Source organism: Phytophthora infestans, genomic scaffold (assembly GCF_000142945.1).
Source record: "Phytophthora infestans T30-4 supercont1.26 genomic scaffold, whole genome shotgun sequence".
In the NCBI taxonomy this organism is placed as follows: Eukaryota; Oomycota; class Peronosporomycetes; order Peronosporales; family Peronosporaceae; genus Phytophthora; species Phytophthora infestans.
The window spans coordinates 1,489,731-1,508,988 of NW_003303733.1; the positions used below are offsets into that span (position 1 = coordinate 1,489,731).

Genomic DNA, 19,258 nt, shown 5'->3' on the forward strand with positions numbered 1-19,258 from the left:
TGCGTCTTGCGCGGCTCGCACTCGATCGCCACCGACTTTCCATTGCCGTCCAAAACTCGCAAAAAAGTTTCGTGACTTTTGCGTTCCCGTTGAAGCTGTCAACACTGCTGACACACATGTACATGTACCGGTAAGCAATCTCGACTGACTTGGCATTTGCCAATCGCGCTAGAGATGGCACTCGCACTCGAAAACGATGTGGCACCCCGTGTCAAACTTTGACTCAAAGGGCAGCGGAGACCAAGAGATCTAAGGCGTCTGGCACCGCCGCGGCGTCTTTGAAAGCAGCTGGATCCGTTGGCGCAAGCTTGCTTTCATTGAAGCGATCCTCGCAATGCGATGGCTACGTGCATCTGCTGCGGGCTGTAGCGCTGAGGAATCGTTGGGGCACGGCAACTGCCTTACTAACGCTCTATTTGCCGCGGTTCCGGCAAGCGAGGCGTCCCCAGTGGGGACTCTCCACATCCCGGCCAGCAGCATCGTCGCTCGTTGTAGGGCTGGGCCCGCTCAGGCAGCATTGGATGACACCAACGCGCATTGAATGAAGTAATGCAGGAGCAATCCGAGGCTTGTACTGTAGCAACACGCCAAGCAGATGGCTGCAATCGATTCCTTCGCGTTGCGTTTGCGGGCATCGAGCTCATCGACAGCGCGTCGATTGCACTAACGCGTGACAAAAACAACGCTGCCGATTGGTACAAGGTGACGAATTGCACCTCGCGTCGGCGTCGTCGGGACACGCCACCACGCAATCTAGATACGCGACCTTCCCGATGCTAACGCTATGCTTGCGCCGGGTGTGTGCCGTCGCGCGGAGATTGGAAAACCCCTGGGCCTGACGGCATTGCACCCTACGTGTCCGAGTTTTGGCCACCGCAGAAGATCCTCTGTAGATAACTTTTTAAGTCGATCGGGTTGAAGAGATCAGACATGCGCACGGTGTCGCGCTGGCAGAAATTGTTGACGGGCTCAGCGCGGTCGCAATTATGCCCGCATCCTCCGCATTTGCTTGTAGAATTTCTATTGGAAACACGTACTTGACTGTCAGGATATATAAACCGCGAAGAGAAACTCGTAGGGGATTATTAATAATCCGTGCAGTCAATGACCAAACGTAGCTGTGCGACTGCTGACTACTTGTACCGGTACTTGTATTTAATACTAACCGCCACAGTAGTCGGACAGGAATCCGGACATTATAATGATTCAGTGGCTGCATTAGGCATCTGTCACGACCAGCAACATGAGAGCACCCTCGGACTTAGACTTCATGTAATGTACAATGAATGTACTACTACACTTTTACGGTAATGTACATTGTATGTACCAATCGGCCCCAGTATTACTGGGCCAGTAATACATGTACATCGCCATGCCGGAGTGTCACTACGTTTTTTTTTGCTTACAAAAAGTAAGTTAGACGGCGCCACCTAAATCGAGAACAAATTCGCTCTCAGTTCATTTCCTTCAAACAGGAACGTTTGAGCTTCGCCTGAAGCTGTCTACAAATCTCAAGTCAGCACACGTCACAGATAAAAGAGAAATGTAAGGTGCCAGTCAGGTGTTCCGAATTTATCATTGTATTGGATTTTCGAAACAATACTATACAATTTTTTTTTTTAAGATGCCAGATATCACTTTCCATAACTTATTTTCACATGGTCTTTCCCATTTTGGTTTTCGTTAACTTTACCGTGTTTTTTACTTAAAAACCTTTTTATATGGAAGGCTTATTTTGGCTGCAATTATTTACTTATGCTGTTGATTTCAGAAGAACAATATCTTATTTCTAAGGGCTAAGATAATATTATTGCATTGTTATTATCGGGACTGGCACTGCCAGTCCCGACACCTTTTGCCATCTTTGCAAGCCGCTAGATCACTTATGAATTTGCAGTCTAATGCAAACAACTTAAGGACAACGAAACAACAGCAGCACGAGCACAGCGGCGAATGTGCTTCCCGATTCCACTGACGACGAACTATGAAGCTGTCTAGCAGGCGCAGCCTGCGCGTCGGGCTGCCTCACCTGTGCTGAAGAAGACCGATACCGACGTAAATACTACATGTATCCGGCGAAACGCGTGTACGTGCAGCCGGTGGTCGTGAATGCATACTATCCGAGTCCATCGACGCCCCACCAAGAATATCCCTACGCACGCCCCGTAGGCAAGGCGTAACAGCGAAACTGGATCGAGTTGGCTATCGAAGCATCGCAAGCACTGTGAAGTGCAAAGGTATGAAGACCTCGATGATTCATGCCGGTCTGATTGAAGTCTAGACGAAGCAGACGAATACATCGAATTTTTAAGAAGAGCCATGTAAATTAAAAATAGTATTATTAATGATAAAGTAAAATCATTTTTTCATTTGATTATAACAAAACGTTAAATGTTTAGTAATAATTTTGTTTGACGCTGTGACAAATTGCTCACCTTGACTGTACTGCACTCGAAAAATTCTGTAATAGGGCCTAGGTGGACGTTAGACTCCGGAGCCACGAAAATCCAACCATGGCCTTGGACGTCAACAGCAGGCGTGGTGGCAATTCGATTAATCATGGGCGTACCTGAGTGTGTTCACTTTGCGACTTCCATAACAAACAAAGAGTGTAGCGGGCTAAAGGCAACCCGTTACGAAGCAAACACTGTAGTGAAAGGAAGCAGGTAAATTAAGCTCTGATTGATGGGCGTAACGGCATCAAGGCCGTCACAGCCAACGATAGTCTTGGGATCTGATTGGCCACGGCGTGATTCCCTCGCTTGTTGCTCCTTCAGCCACTGCCGGTATCGCTTTCGAAGATCCTCTTCGAGATGAGGTGAGTCATTCGGGTACACTAATCCAATGGAGGTGTACGGCCCAGTGATTTGGGTCCTGTGCCCTTTTCGCTTTCCACCATTTTTGCCTGTGCCGCGTTTTCTTTCCTCGGTAGCTCGTGCACCCACGATACCAACCGTGTTACAGAGCCCCGTCACACCACCCCCTACTAAGATTCGAAAATACGCACGTGGCCGCTACGGTTGCGGTCACTCAGCAAGTTGAGCTGGAGAACAACAGGACTGGATTTCTGGATCAATGGCAGACGCTGGTGGGTAAGCGGGCGCGAGGGACAGACCCGTACCAGCAGCAGGGGACTTCGACACGTACACGGAGGAGCTGGGAAGATGGGCCGTGTACGACTACAGCGGCTTGCGCGAGCCGCTGAGCGACGATGAGATGCGGAGCTTGTTCACAGACACCGACGGACGCGTAGCAAGCCAGTCGCGGTGACACGAAATGTGACACCGAATTCGCTGGACAACGCGTGGACGTCTTTCGTGAACAGCTGGAACATATAAGGCGCCGTCAGATTCATCCCCTCCCTCGAAAGACGCGAAGCGGACCATGAAGAGCGCTCGGTGAGCGCACTGACAAGGCAGATTTACAACGTGGCGTATGATGCCGACCGCGACTGCTGTTATGTGCATTACGCCAGTGGGTGCACCTGGTGTACGGAGAATGGTCGCCCGAGACCCAGTCAGGGTGCGTGGGAGCAGGAAGTCGCAGCGTATCCAGTCTCTGAGGCGGAGCGAGAGCTTGTTGGGCAATACTGTAGGGCCCTGAGCGATGTTAGGCGTGGCAGGCGGTCGCGCCACCCGGAAGACCTGCCGCCGTTGGAGCGGTTGCCTCGTACGCCGCCACGCAGTCCGGAATATCCTTGAGAAGCACCACTCAAGGCTCCCAGCTATCGGGCATTGGGCCAAGCCAACGCACGAGGTACTGGCGGTGCGGAGGAATGGGAACGGCGCGAGCGCGGGTGTGAGACCCACGACCCGTACGCGTACGGTTGGGAGTGGCACGGTGATTGTCGTGCCCCAAGATCGCCTCCACGATATGACGGACGTGGCCAGCACTATCAACGAGGGGTGCTGGACCATCACGCTGGAACCGCTCGGAGCCGGCAGCGCGCGGTGGAGCGGCTGAGCCGTCTGGAACGCGAGATGGCGGAGTTGCGCCGGGAGCTGGGGGAGCCTCCGCATCTTAAGCGGGAGCTTCATGATCGGTGGGAGACGGAGGTGCGGGGTTACTATAGGCGCTAGGGATGGCGGGTGGGTGATAACGTCGGAGTCGTCCGACGTAGAAGGTAGGATGGAGGCGTAGTGCGGTAGGAAGTAGGAGCGTGTAAGCATCCCCTAATACATTCGTTACTGTGATGGTCCAATAAGTCTCGGGGCGAGCTTGTTCGCAACCAAATTAGTCACAGCGGACTGGTGAATCCTCTTTGTAGACAACAACACACGGTCGTCAACAGCGAACGTTTCCATGGTCCGGTGCCCACGCCGGTCTGCGTATTCCATTTGACGGTCAACCCCCGCTGCGACGGAGCCCCGAACGTAGCGAGTCTCACACTCGCGCTGATGAAGGAAGGCACGAACAGCCGCAGTGTATCGAGGCTGCGATGCGGAAGAGGGGCGAACTTAGCCGGAGGAAGCGCGGCGAGGGCTGCCGTGTCCGGGACATCGCGATACTCGACACCCCGACGGCGCTGCGCCGGAGAGATCAGTGTCCTTGAAGTCCAGTCGGCGATACTTTGTGATACCGGTCCCGCCGCCCTTGTAGCGGCGCGTGTGCGCGTCCCAGACGCGGCTTCAGCGGCGCCGCGTCGCGTGGCAACGCCGTTTAAGAGCGCGATCGCGTCAGAGGCAGCGCCCTCGTGTCGGGCGCTGATAGAGCTCGGAGCCACTCCACCGCGGGTAGTAGACACCAAGGCGGCTTGGTCAGCGGCACTAGAAGCAGAAGAGTACTCAACATCAAGGAGCGCTGGAACGCGAGGATGTCGTCCGAAGTTGATATAAAACGGTATGAGACCCGTCGACGCGTGCTCAGCATTGTTGATCGCAAACTCGACCATGGGAAGGAATGAGCTCCACGACTTAAAAGACGTCGCAAAACTCTGCAGCACGTTCTCGACAACGCGGTTGGCGCGCTCCGTTTGGCCGTCAGTTTCCTGGCGTGACGCGGTGGACATCAACAGCCGCGTCCCCACTGATTGAAATAGTTCTCTTCAGAAAGAGACAGTGAAGCGAGGATCTCGGTCAGATACGATCGAGGATGTAAGACCATGGTGCCGATAGACGGTATCAACGAAGATCGCCGCCGGTCGCTGAGCGGTGATGGAAGTAGGTACAGGAGCGAGGTGAACCATCTTGCTAAACCGATCGACCAAGACGAGAATACCAGTATGGCCTTGGCCATCCCGAGGCATGCCAAAAATAAATTCCATGCTCACCGAGGACCACAGTGCATCTGCGACCAGAAGAGGATGAAGTGGCGCCTGCTTCGCCGCTGAATGCCTCACCCGTTGACACGTCTCACAGGAGAGGACCCACTTCCGCACCCACTTGTACATGTGCGGCCAGTAGTAGTCGCGAGACAACGACGCGAACGTCTTCTCGCGACCGAGGTGACCGCCATTGGGAGTATCCTGGATCTCGTGAATCAGGCGAGCGCGGAGGTCATCGTCCAGCGGGGCGACGATGCGTGGAGGGTCCGAGCGGTCAACACAAAATGTTAGAAGATTCCCTTCGAGTGCATAGCGGTCGATACGGGCTCGGCCGCGTGGGGATAACTGACGCCGTGCCGCGGTGGACGGGTCCTTTAAGTACTTGATAATTTCGACACACGCAGCGTCCGACTCGTACGCGGATGCGATCAAGTCGCGGAGAGGGCTGGTAGCGGTAACTGCGAGTGCGATCTGCTCCTCAGTTGTGCACACTGTACACCCGTCGTCATCCTCGTCGCCAACTGCGTGGCGATCCGACTGCACGTAGTCTGGCCGGCGTGACAGAGCGTCGGCGAGGATGTTGGTTTTACCAGGCCTGTAGTGAACAGCAACATTGTACTCGGAGAACAGCGAGAGCCATCGCGCCATGCGCTGGGACAAGTGAGGAGTCTTCATCGCTGTCCGTAGCGACGCGTGATCCGTGTAGAGTGCAAAGGTCTGCTCACCGAGGAGGTAGACACGGAACTTGATCAAGGCGTAGCGCATGGCCAACAATTTCTTGTCACGAACAGGGTAGTTGCGTTCCGCCGGCTTCAGCTGGCGCGATTGGTAGCTCACGACCCGCTCGTGGCCGTCGTCGTCGAACTGCATCAGGGCGTAGCCGATCGCAAAGTCGCTCGCGTCGCAGACAACGTAATATGGCTTCGATTGGTCAGGTAGCATCAGGACGGGCGCGGTGGAAAAGCTCTGGGTCACCGTGTCGAACGCAGCCTGGTGTTCGGAGCACCACGACCACATGACGTCTGCCTTTAGGAGCTGCGATAATTGTCGAATCGTCGCAGCAAAGTTCTTCGAGTAGTGGTGAAAATAGCTCGCAAGCCCCAGCCACTGGCGAAGTTGATTCTAGTCTTGTGGCGTCGGCCAAACGCAGATCGCCTCAACCTTTACTGGGTCAGCAGGGACGCCATCTTTACTGACGTAGCTCCCGAGAACGGGAATTTCGAGAGCGCAGAAGATGCACTTCTTCAAGTTGGCGTACAGTTTGTTTTCTCGCATCACGACGAACACCTGACAGAGGTGCCCCAATTGTACTTCAACGTCCGTCTTGCCGCCGTCGGCACAACTGTGGATGAAGATGTCATTAAAGTAGCTAGGCGCGAAGACTCGGAAAGGTCGCAGCAAATTCGATACCATGCGATTGAAAGTGGCAGAGGCATTCTTCAGCCCCTGCGGCATGACCAGCCATTCCCAGAGCATGCCGCTGGGCGTGCTGACGGCTGTCAGTGGCACATCCCCTTCACGCATCAAGATCTGATAGAAGCCATCCATCAAGCCAATGGCGCTGTACGTGGTTCTACCTGCCATGGAGTCCAGCACCATGTCTTTCCGAGGGATTGGAGTCTGTGCCGGTATGGTGGCGTCGTTGAGCTTGTTGAAGGCGTGAACAATGTGCCATCCGCCGGTTGCTTTCTTCACACAGAAGGTCGGGCTGGAGTGCGGCGACATACTCTCACGGACATGGCCGGCTTGCCGGTGATTCTAAAAGAAGGCGTCGATCGCTTCAACTTGGTCACGGGGAAGCGGCCACTGTCGCGTCACACAATACTTCGCTCCGGGCGAAAGATCGATCTCGTGCCGCACACCACGATCGGAAGGGAGTACAGCTGGGACCTTGTCGGAGAAGATGTCAATGAACTCACGAACAAGATAGCCGACTGGATTGCCGACGGCCTCCAGTGCCGGCAATGATTGAGCGGCGTATCGCGCCTGCCGGGTCGTCTTCAGCTCTGCTTGATGTGGGCGCACCCGATCGTCGGACGCCGATTCTGCCAATTCAGTTTCGACTGCCGCGATGGTGGCGGAGCTGTCCGTCACAATCATGCAAACTTGCTCAATCTCACCGTGGTTCAGGTCGTGGAGGAAGTGCTTCCACGAGAGACCAGGCAATCGTGTGATCTCAGTCGCGTCGCACGGGGGCCGGGCGACCTCGGCATCGTGTACTGGGGAAACCCCGAGTGTGTCGTCCTTCATCAGGACCGAGATGGGCTCGGACCCAGACGGGACTGAGTCCATCGAGGCTGTGCGAAAACGTCGCGGATTCCGACGACCGCGACGTCGAACAGGGCGAGTATCGCCACCACCAGCTGACAACGAGATGCCGCGCTCGATCGCGTCAGTAGGTGTGGGGCACTGAGTGCTCGAGGTAAGCGCGTCTTCGCCTTCTTCAGGGAGCTCGCGCTCTACCATACGCGGGGGCACACGTTCGACCGCAAGTGGGAGTTCACGCTCTACCATATTTTCTTCGCCAGGGAGCTCCCGCTCGACCACCCGCGGGAACCTCTGTTCGACCGCGCGTGAGAGGCCATGCTCAACCACGTCTTCTTGTTGTGGGAGTTCCCGCTCGACAACCCGCGGGAACCTCTGTTCGACCACGCGTGGGAGGCCATGCTCAGCCTCGTCTGCTTGTTGTGGTAGTTTCCGCTCAACCACCCGCGGGAACCCATGTTCAACCGCGTAAAGGAGGCCTTGCTCAACCGCTATGTCGTCGTTCGACGTCAGCGGTTGCCCACTGCGACACGGGAACGCATGCTCGACCATGTCAGATATGCTCTGAGACTCCACCTCAGGACCGGCACATGTTGCGCGCTCACAAACTGCACACGAACGGCCATCGCGCACTTCAGAAGTAGCAGTAGCCATGGAGTCGGGGTTCATGACTGCAACATGCGGCCAGTGGTTGAGCGTCCCGCTCAGGGATGCCAACACAGCGTTCACGTCGATGTCACGTGGACGGACAGATCGAGCTAGCCAGTTAATGTGAGGCTGGTGACGAGCAAGCCACGGGATCCCGAGCACGCAGTCAAAGGAACCGCTTAGCTCAATCATCAGGAAGTCATCGGATCCCTGAAAACCATCGAATTCGTAGGAGAAGGTGACCGAGCGCCGCGGTAGTCGCCGCGGCCTGCCGTCTGCGTACTTGACGATCATATCGCCGAGACCTTCACTAACAAGCGTGTCCGCCGGTAATACTGTCGGAGCGTGCTACTCTGTAGGCACAGTGCGGCACATGCAGTGCAGCTGTATACGCGTCATCTTGACGTACTACGATATCTGCGTCATCAGTCTAGTGCAACTCGTAGTTCAGCCTCACGGAGGTCTGACATTGGACAGGAAGCTCGAGGGCTGCCTACAGGAAGCGGCCGCTCAACGGCTTTTGCATAACTCTCAATTCTACTCACTTCTCATTTCTCCGGGTTCGACTCACATACCAAGTTCCCATCTATCCAAAAGGTTATGAGCGCCAGCGCCAACACCACGACCGCCTTCACGACCAAGCTCCGCAAGTTTGACGGAACGGGATACTGGGCGCGGCAGCTCCAGCTGTATCTGAAAGTGAAGGATGTGTGGGGTGCTGTGTTGAAGCCGGCACCAACATCGCTGCAACTCGAGAATGAGGAGACCGGCCAAGCTGATCGTCTGTTACAGCAGAGGGAGCGACCGCTACATCAGCTGCGGTTGCAGCAGAAACTCGCCATGACCATCATTTTGTCGGCGCTGACTAAGGATCAAGCCGCGTTGGTTGCGGACTTACCGCATCCGCAGGCCATGCTGAAAGCACTGCAGAAGACGTATCGCCATGTGTGCGACACGGCAGTCGGATCACTTAAGCAAGAGTATGTGGCTCTATACATCGATGTCGGTGGTGACATGCTGGAGCACATCAGGCAAACCCGCTTGATGCTGGCAGAATTGGAGTGATATAAGGTATCCCTCAGTGATTCTGAGAAGAAGAGAAATTTTCTACAAAGCCTTGGGCCCGACTGGAATGGCTACATAAGCTCGCTGGAGACATGCACTACGCTCGATGAGCTTCTGATTAAAGCGGCCGCCGAGGCAAGGCGCCGTGCGACTCAAACACAACGTGGAAAGCGGAGTGGTGCCCCAGCAGTGCGTGGCGGTAGTTCCTTTACGGCGGCCACGCACGGGAAGTCAGGTGTGAAGAAGAGTAAATGCTTCAAGTGTGGGAAGCGGAGTGGTGCCCGAGCAGTGCGTGGCGGTAGTGCCCTTACGGCGGCCACGCACGGGAAGTCAGGTGTGAAGAAGGGTAAATACTTCAAGTGTGGGAAGCGTGGTCACTTCAAGAGCGAATGCAAGCCCAAGAAGCGACTCATCGGTGCATCTGGTGGTGGGAACAACAGCCAAGGCAAGCAGTGGTGGCGCAGAGAGTGGTTTCGTCTTTCACGTGAGCTCTGTCTCGAACTCAGTGGGAGCCGACTGGATAATCGACTCTGGCGCATCCAGTCACATGACGAGCGCGCGTGTACTACTGTCTGGTCTGAGTTACAAACGTTGTCGTTACGACGACTAATGGGATGAAGCTTAACGCGACGCATCGAGGGAAAGCGCACTTGCCAATGGCTACTGGCGGAATGTGCACTTGGGATCACGTACTGTTTGTGCCTGGGCTGCAACGCAATCTCGTCAGTCTTAGCAAGGTCGGAGCTGCAGGGCTTACGGCCACGTTTGATCATGAGCAATGCGTGTTTACGAGCGGCAAGGCCAAGCTGGTAGCAACTTGACGAAGCAGTGGTCTGTATGTTGTGGAGGTGCCCAGTACTATCCGTGATGCTGAAGCGGGATACGTGTCTGGCGATCAGCTGAACGACTTATCCCTCTGGCGCGCCAGCCTTGGACATTTGAACGTTCGAGACTTGATGAAAGTGCTGAAAGACGATGGTGTGACAACGCGTGACAAGCAACTGCGTCACTGTGAGGCTTGCGCAGCTGGGAAATTAGCCACTCTACCTTTCTTATCGAAGAAACCGCGAAAACTTAAGCGCGGACAAGTCCTGATCGCAATCGACTATGTGGGGCCAATGGAAACGACTTCGCGTGATGGTTATACCGGCTTGGTAAGTATGCTGATCGAGCCCAGTCACTTAGCTGCGGGTTTTTCAGTCAAAGACAAAAGCTCAGCTACGCAGCTGCGAGCACTCCGTGAGTGCATTGCAAGCTTGAAGGTAGCGGTCCCGAAGGCAAAAGTGTCTGTAGTGAAGAGCGACAACGCTGCTGAGTACGTTGGTGAGAAAATAGCCGAGTTCTGCAGCGAGAACCTGGTTGTGCAAGAGTTCAGCCCCCCATATACCCCGCAGCAGAACAGCAAAGTTGAGCGGAGACACCGTGTTGTCATTAAAATAACGCGATCCATGCTTCAGGTAGCTAGGATCGAAAAGCGCTTCTGGAGCGACGCGGTTTTTGCCGCAGCGTACATTCGAAATCGCTGCCCGACTAAGGTACTAGTTGGGGTGACACCTATCGACGCACTGACGGGACGTGTGCCAGTGCTGAGCAAGCTGCGAGTATTTGGCTGTGATGCTGAAGTGCTGCTTCCCAAATCGCATCGGCAGAAGCTGGATGCCAAGACGGCGAAAGGAGTCTTTATTGGTTACGAGAAAAGCGGTGGGTATCGCTTCTGGGTGCCGAGTGGACGAGGCGGTCTCGGACAGGTCGTCATATCACTTACGGCAGTCTCCTTCGAGTATCAAGTCCCTAAAAACAAGTTAGTGACACTAGAGGGAGAGCCACCAGCAGCGACACAGCCTGAGCCAACCAGTGAGATTGTGCCGGTTGGGCTGGATACAGTACAAGAAGACGTGGAAATGGAACCTGCCGAACGTGACAATCGGCCGCCGGAGAAGAACAGAGGCAGCACATCGTTGACCCCCGCATGAAGAAGCAAGCTGTTTGCCGAAGCACTCGTATCAAGAATAAAAGTGTTCGCAGATTCGCAGACTCGAATTTGAGGAGTCGCACAACGCGGAGGAAATGGCATTTGTGAGTGACCTCCTAGACCCACTCACGCTGCATGAAGCCATGTCGTGTCCGGATGCGGAGCGGTGGCGCCAAGCTATCAACGCAGAGCTGGACAGTTGAGACGCAATGGCACCTACGAAGAAATGTTTTCTCCAGTGAACGCACGTCCTGTGCAAACCAAGTGGGTATTTCGTCGTAAGACCCTCGCAAACGGATCCTTGGACAAGTACAAAGCCCGGTTAGTATTCACGCAGCAGTATGGAGCGGACTATACAGAGACCTTCAGCCCCGTCGTTCGTCATGACTCAATCCGAGCCATTCTGACTTTGGCTGTTCAACTCGGCTGGGATCATCTTCAACTTGATGTGCAAACGGCATTCTTGAACAGTAGCCTGTCAGAAGAGATCTTTGTAAGCCCCCCGATTGAAAATGGTGACGGCAATGTATGGAGATTACGAAATCTCTATACGGGTTTAAGCAGGTGTCGCAAGCTTGGTACGAGACCGTGACCAAGTTCTTGTGCGAGTGTGGTTTCGTGCAGTGCCAATCCGACACCTGCGCTCTTGTTAAGCGTAGCGCTAACAGTATTGTGGTCGCTCTCCTATATGTAGAAGACATGCTCATCTTCGGTGGTGTGACGACAGAACTGACTGACTTTCAAGTTAATATTGCTTGTCGATTCGCGATCAACAAGTGTGATGCCTCTAGCAGCTTCGTTGGTATGGAGATGCCATGGAGCAAGAACGGCGACATACTGACAATTGCACAGCTGACGTATGCCGGCATGGTAATCAACAGCTATGGTCAAATGCAGCCTCGCAGCCCGATGAACGTCGACTTCCAACATCAAGTGATCGATGATATGGAGATAACTGGTGAATCATTTCGGCCTGTTGTGGGATCGCTAATATATGCATCGATAGTGAGTCGTCCTGATCTTGCCACAGCACTTCGTCTCATCGCTCAAGAAACGGAGCAGCCAACACGCACGGTGCAAGCTGCAATTGGTCGTGTGCTGGGTTATCTCAAGCGGGCGGCGGACATGGAGCTGGTATACCGTCAATCTGTTGGAGATCGCACCTTGTGCCACCTACGATCCGCAAGTAACTACACAAGATCATGTACGACAGAAATCGCTTCCACAATTTCATATCAAGAAGCCAACAGTAACACCTATGCATGCAGAACTAGCCGACGAGTAGCTAGCTAGATAATCTTCTCATTCTCAATCTTACCTGGTGCGAGGCACCACAACAAGGAGCAACCTTGTTCTCACCAAAGTGCTCCTCGAACAGGTTATGAGCTCAACTGGCCGACCTACTGCGACCAGTGACAACTTCGAAAATCCGCGAGGCGACGTCGACGATCAAGGGGGAGGCGCAAACGCACGAGGTGCAGACGTCTTTGAAGACGCACACGAGGACCCACGCAGGAACACGTTGGGTATCCCGGACGACCTACACTTTGAACCGTTAAACCAAGCGACCGTAGAGCAGCACGACCAACTCCAGCTAATTCTGCAACTGCAAAGCGAACTTGCAGCAATGAAGAGGCAACTGGCAACGCGAGCTCCATCGATGTCGGACACCAGCATGGAGACAGCTCCACCATCGCCGAAGAAACCCAAGATTAAGGACGTCCGCTGCTGAATTTCAAGGGAAACGAGGTTTACCCAGGCCTTGGCGCCGGCTTCGAGAATTTCATCCACGAGTTCGAACACGCAATCAGGACTGAGGGTCTCGTGTATGGTTCAACGTGGACCGACGAGCTGAAGGCATCTGTGATTGTCAACTTTCTCGAAGGAGACGCGTCCAGGTACTACCATAAGAAGAGCTCGGAGTGGCAACGACGCCATGATGGTGTCGATATGCCGTATACGGAGGTGAAACGCGCGATGCGCGCCGAATTTGGATGCAAGTTAAGTCATCTTGAGCTCAGCACCAAGACGCGATGCAACAAGCGAGAAGGTGACTCATGGCACGATTACCTTGAGTACCTGAACTTCATCGAAAGCCTAATGGAAGGCGGTCAAACTAAGATGGTCATGGAAGTATTCGGAAATCACTCTTCTCCTGAGCTCGCCGCTACTCTTTTGTCATTGGTACCGGACGACGCTGCAGATTATGTCGTGGAAACAGACCGAATGAAGCGTCTGCTATACAAACTAAGGGGTGATGGTCGGCGCTACGGCAGCAAGCGTGACGATCGTAGAAATCACCCGAACGTGAACCACAACGGACATTCATATGCAGGACGCGGCCAAAGTCGGAGCAATCGGAGCAATGAAGAGCGACACTGGCACAACCATCGAGCCCACGACGACGGGCCTGATGGGAGACCGCAACAATCGAGCAGTGGCCAAGCTTTTGCGTCTATTGGAAACCGAGACAAGAAACGCTGCCATGTCTGTAATGAACTTGAACACAAAATCTTCACATGTCCACTGGTGAAACGAGCGAAAGCGTTAGCGATCATCGGCAGTCCAAACGCTACCGCCGCTGAGGAGAATGACGACGGGGCATCAAGCAACTCTGATGAGGAAGCACGTGTGTGGGTCGCAGCTTGTGACTCTGAGTCGCGTACTGGTGCACCAACTAGCGTTTGAACAGTCGACTCTGCGGCAACGCACCACCTGTGTAACGATCGCAGCCAGCTTTTCGCGATCGAGCCTGCCACTATATCTGTTCGAGTTGCGAACGGAAACATTGAAGTCGCCACTGAAAAGGGGAGTGCAGCGATCGACATGACGGCAGGCGGAAAGAAGCATACCGTCCTACTGAAGAACGTGTACTACTCAAAAGGAATTGAACACAACCTGATCTCCGTCGCTCAGCTCACACAACGAGACTACACGTGCAAGTTCAGCAAGCGGCAATGTCGAATCAAGAGCGAAACTGGCAAATTAATCGCTGAAGTTGGGAAATCACCAGTGAATGGGCTGTGGTCGGTTGGCATCGAAGAAGGAATAGCATCGTTTGCTGCCATGAAAACGTCTACACTTCGACAATGGCACGAGCGGCTTGGTCATGTAAATTATCAAGACCTTGTCCGTATGATCGACAAGGAACTTGCTGAGGGCATCGTAGCAACCAACAGGAAGGTCGATTTCTGTATGAGCTGCGCAGAAGCTAAACAAGCTCGGCGGGCGAAGAACCAACAAGACACTTTCACCTCTGCTCCAACCGACGAACCTGGTGCCACGCTGTCTGTGGACTTGAAAGTCGATATGACACCTGACCGGCTTGGTCACAAGCGTATTTTGACAATCGTTGACCTCGCAACAAACTACAACCGAGTTTACTTGCTTCACAAGGAAAGTGAAGCAGAACGCCACCTCGAAGACTTCATTAGCGGGTTCGAACGCCAGTACGAGACCATAGTGAAGGTCATCCGTTCTGATGGAGGAAGTGGATTCCTGAGTGATCGTCTTAATCGTTTTTTTTTAACCGTGGCATTCGCCACCAGACGACAGAGCCTGGTATGTCTTCGTCTAACGGTAAGGCTGAACGATTTCACAGAACAGTAATGGACTCCGGACGAGCAATACTATGGGCTTCTGCACTTCCACAGAGGTTCTGGGGTGATGCTGTGCTGTACGTTAGCTACATTCGCAACTACCTACCGACGCGAGCAAACGCAGACCATGCGTCGCCCATCGAAGCTCTGTCTGGCAAAGTACCGACCGTCTGGCATATACTAAGATTTGGAACCAAGTGCACGAAACATGTTGCTCACTCTGCAAAGAAGTCCGCGAAGAAGCGTGCTGAGAAAACCATCGTGATTGACATCGACTCCCAAACGAAAGCATACAAAGTCTACATCCCGCGAACCCAGCGTATTGTGTCCACCACCAACATTAAAAACATTGATCGCCTGGATGCGCGAGCTGTGGGGCGGAAGATGGACGCTGTCGACGCGGAACAAAATGAAGTCGCCACTGAAATTGAAAACGAAGAACCAACTGGAAGTAGCAACGACGATGAACACCAAGATAGCACCCCAGCAGACGTCCACCAGCTCAGTACTCGTGCAATCCAGCGGGGTTTTGGACTGAACCGAGGCGCACGACCGCTGCCAAACGACGAGTTTACCTTACCTGAGTCGTACCTCAACGAATTTTCAACCCCAGTGACAGCACTGCTGACAGTTTCTTTGCAAGAAGGAGTCCATTTTCCACCATACTCGAAAGTGACAAAATCAAAGAACCGACAACAGTGAAGGCTATGAACAGCCAACACTGGCATGAATGGGAGAAAGCGATGCAGGAGGAGCTTCGATTGATTGCTGCTGATGCAACCTGGGAGATTGTCGACACCCCTCGAGATGGAAACTTGATTACCGCAAAGTGGGTGTTCAAGCTGAAGTTTGACAACATGGGCGAGCTGGAGCGCTTTAAAGCTAGACTTGTTGCACGTGGCTTCAACCAAAAGTATGGTGTTGACTCCGCCGAAACGTTTGCTTCAGTCCTGAAAATTGCTAGCCTACGAATGATCGTGGCTTTAGCAGCGCTGTGGCACGCGACTATCAGACAAGGAGACGTTCCGAACGCCTCCATTCGTGCCGCACTGGATCGACCGATATACATGCGACCACCAGAAGGCCTAACGCTTCCTAAAGGCAAGTCCATACTGCTGCTAAAGAGTCTTTACGGCTTAAAACAGAGCGGCAAACTTTGAAACGACGAGATACACAATTACCTCCAGGAGCTGGGATATCAGCGGAGCAAGCTCGACCCATGCCTGTACTTCCAGAGAATTGACGGCAAACTGACAGTGCTGGGCCTATACGTTGACGACGTCGTTGTTGTTGGACAACACGACAGTGATGCAGTCTGGACAATGCGAAGGCTTAACGACCAATTCCAAATCAAAGACCTGGGTGAAGCCAAGAAATGTCTCGGCATTCACATCGAACAAACCGATGCCGGCATATACCTCCACCAAAGCTCAAATATCAACAACTTATTAGCAAAACTTGGCATGGAGAACAGTCGCCCCGTAGCAACACCAATGGAATCGACTCGAAGCTTGCATGATGCAGACAGCAAACCCTTTTTTGACACCGGAATCATGCGGGAGACGATTGGATCGCTACGTTGGTTGAGCACATGCACCCGTCAAGACATTACCATGCTCGTATATTATCTAGCACGCTTTTTTGCGTCGCCAACCTCCACCCAATGGACAGCTGTAAAGCGCGTTCTTCGAAATCTTCGAGGGTCTCGAGACTTAAGACTCGCCTTCCTTCGACCGCAATCTCCACAACGGAACCTAGCTGTTGCCATATTCAGCGACGCAGACTGGGCAGGGGATAAGGAGGCCAAGTCCACCTCAGGAGGCCTGCTGACAATCAATGATATGCCAATCTCCTGGTATAGCAAGAAACAATCCACCGTAGCATTCTCGACGGCCGAAGCCGAGTATATCGCTGGAGCAACTGCAGTACAGGACTGTTTATGGGTACGGCAATTACTCGGCGAGGTCGGCCTGCAAACAAAGACTGATAACGTCATACTGCACACTGACAATCAGAGAGCCATCAAGAACATGGAAAACGAAGTGACTACATCCCGCATGAAACACATCAACATCAAGTTTCACTTCATACGCGATGCAATCCGCAAGAAAGATGTTGTAGTGACTTACTGTCCCACGACTGAAATGATGGCTGACATTCTAACCAAACCACTCGCTGCAACATTACACGGACGCAACACAGGTATGCTTAAGTTGGTCAAGCTAGAACAACCACAGTGCTGAGAAACAAACTGTTCCTGTCGAGGAGGATTGTTGGAGATCGCACCTTGTGCCACCTGCGATCTGCACAAGTGGCGCAAGTAACTACACAAGATCATGTACGACAGGAACCGCTTCCACAATCCCATATCAAGAAGCCAACAGTAACACCTATGCATGCAGAGCTAGCCGACGAGTAGCTAGCTAGATAATCTTCTCATTCTCAATCTTACCTGGTGCGAGGCACCACAACAAGGAGCAGCCTTGTTCTCACCAAAGTGCTCCTCGAACACAATCTGAAAAAGGGCTGCAGCGCGAAGTGTACTGCGATGCTGCCTTCGCATGCGAGAAGGAACGGAAATCGTCCTCTGGCTTCGGTGTGTTTTTGAATGGGTGCTGCATTGCGTGGGGATCAAAGAAACAGCCAATGGTCACTCTGTCGACTACTCAATCCGCGTACATGGCTCTGGCGTACGATATCAAGGAGTGTATTGGGCTCATACAGTTGCTGCTCGAGCTAGGGTTCGATGTTGTCACGATAATTGTCCACGAGGACAATCAATGGCTCGACATGTTGCAGAAGGAAAAGGTGTCTCGCAGCGCTCGCGTCACATTGATCTGCGCTACCACTGGGTGCGTGAGCAAGTACAGCGCGGGATCATTCAGATACGCTATTGTGCAACGGAGGACATGATGGCAGACTTGTTTACAAAGCCCCTGGCTCAAGCCAAGTTCAGCACGTTCATCACGCGGCTTGCCATGAGCCGAGTGGGAGTGTTGGGGCGTGCTACTCTGTAGGCACAGTGCGGCACATGCAGTGCAACTGGATACGCGTCATCTTGACGTACTACGGTATCTGCGTCATCAGTCTAGTGCAACGCGTAGTTCAGCTTCATGGAGGTCAGACATTGGACAGGAAGCTCGAGGGCTGCACACAGGAAGCGGCCGCTCAACAGCTTTTGCGTACCTCTCAATTCTACTCACTTCTCATTTCTCCGGGTTCGACTCACATACCAAGTTCCTATCTATCCAAAATATGCTGACAAACACTCGGCGCGAACAAAGTTGTTCGTCGCGCCTGAATCCAGCAGAGCACTATTGGGACGCTGGGCTCCCTCAACGTGAAGACCGACCACGATCAGTCGCAGGTCACTGCCGGAGGTGGTGGCCGATAGATGTGCACGGAGCACAGGAGGGCCAGGAGGAGGTTCCGCCACCAGAGAACAATCCCCCCTTCCAGATCCAGTAGGGCGCCCCGCACGTACTGGTCGTCGCCGTTTTTCGCAGAAGCAACAGCGACGTCGTCCTGAGAGGTGACGTTCGCCACAACCGGCGCCAGCGCGCGGCACACTACCGCACGATGTCCAGGCTTCTTGCAGCGGAAGCAACGCAACGGACGCGGTGTGCGTGCAGAAGGTTGAGGTGGAGTCGACGACACCGGAGCAGGACGGTCGCGATAGTACTGGATCGCGTCCACTTCCATCAATTCTGATCCAGGCTCAGATACTAGAGGCCTGGAGACGTCGAATGCTTGCGAGGCCGTGACGCTGTAGTATTTGCGTAAAGCAATCGCGAAGGCTTCTCCGAGAGTACTCGGGGTCTTCCTCCTCAAGTAGAAACGCTGGTATCCAGCGTTCATCCCGGAGCCGAAGATGTGGACCCGAGTCGCCATGTCAACGGGGTAAGTTGTGATGCACGACACGAGGTGGCGTGCTCGTTGAATATACTCGAGCATGGACAAGCGTCCCTGATCAGGGACAGGAAAGCGGACCGTTGAGCCGTCCCGTCCTGTGGTGGCTCGAACGCGAGCCGTGGATCGTTTTTAATGAACGCCATCGTTGGGAAGCAGGCGGGGTCAGCGACGACCAGTTTCCATTTGTGCAGCACCCGGACAATATAATGTGTGAGCAACCACAACTGTCGTGGCTGCGACTGCAGAGACTGTGAATGCTCCAGCTGCGTCGGTGGGTGCTCGGAGTGTTGTGCCGGGACGGCTCCACGATTGCAAAGATAAAAGTGGTCCAAGTCGCGCTCTCGCCGCCGAGCTTCAGCTGACGGTATAGGAACGGGGATTTCAAGTGCTACTTCCTCAAATAGGAGAAGTCGGCCCTTCTACGAAGAGCTACGTAAGCGACGCCAGTTCGGCGTAAACTTTAGTAAAGCCATACTTGGTAATTTCGTACACTTTACTTTAAGCTTAAGCATTGCTTTCTGCCCTAGCGAACAG

At 53.6% G+C, this 19,258-nt stretch overlaps 1 protein-coding gene across 1 annotated transcript; it reads right to left on the reverse strand.

Moving 5' to 3' along the window:
- Positions 1–3,179: 3,179 nt before the first annotated feature.
- PITG_22966 (uncharacterized protein) lies at positions 3,180–3,917 on the reverse strand (the record flags this gene model as incomplete). The annotated part of the gene is made up of 1 exon (XM_002900364.1): positions 3,180–3,917. One exon carries the CDS (start codon positions 3,915–3,917, stop codon positions 3,180–3,182), a length of 738 nt encoding a protein of 245 aa, XP_002900410.1.
- Positions 3,918–19,258: the final 15,341 nt, after the last annotated feature.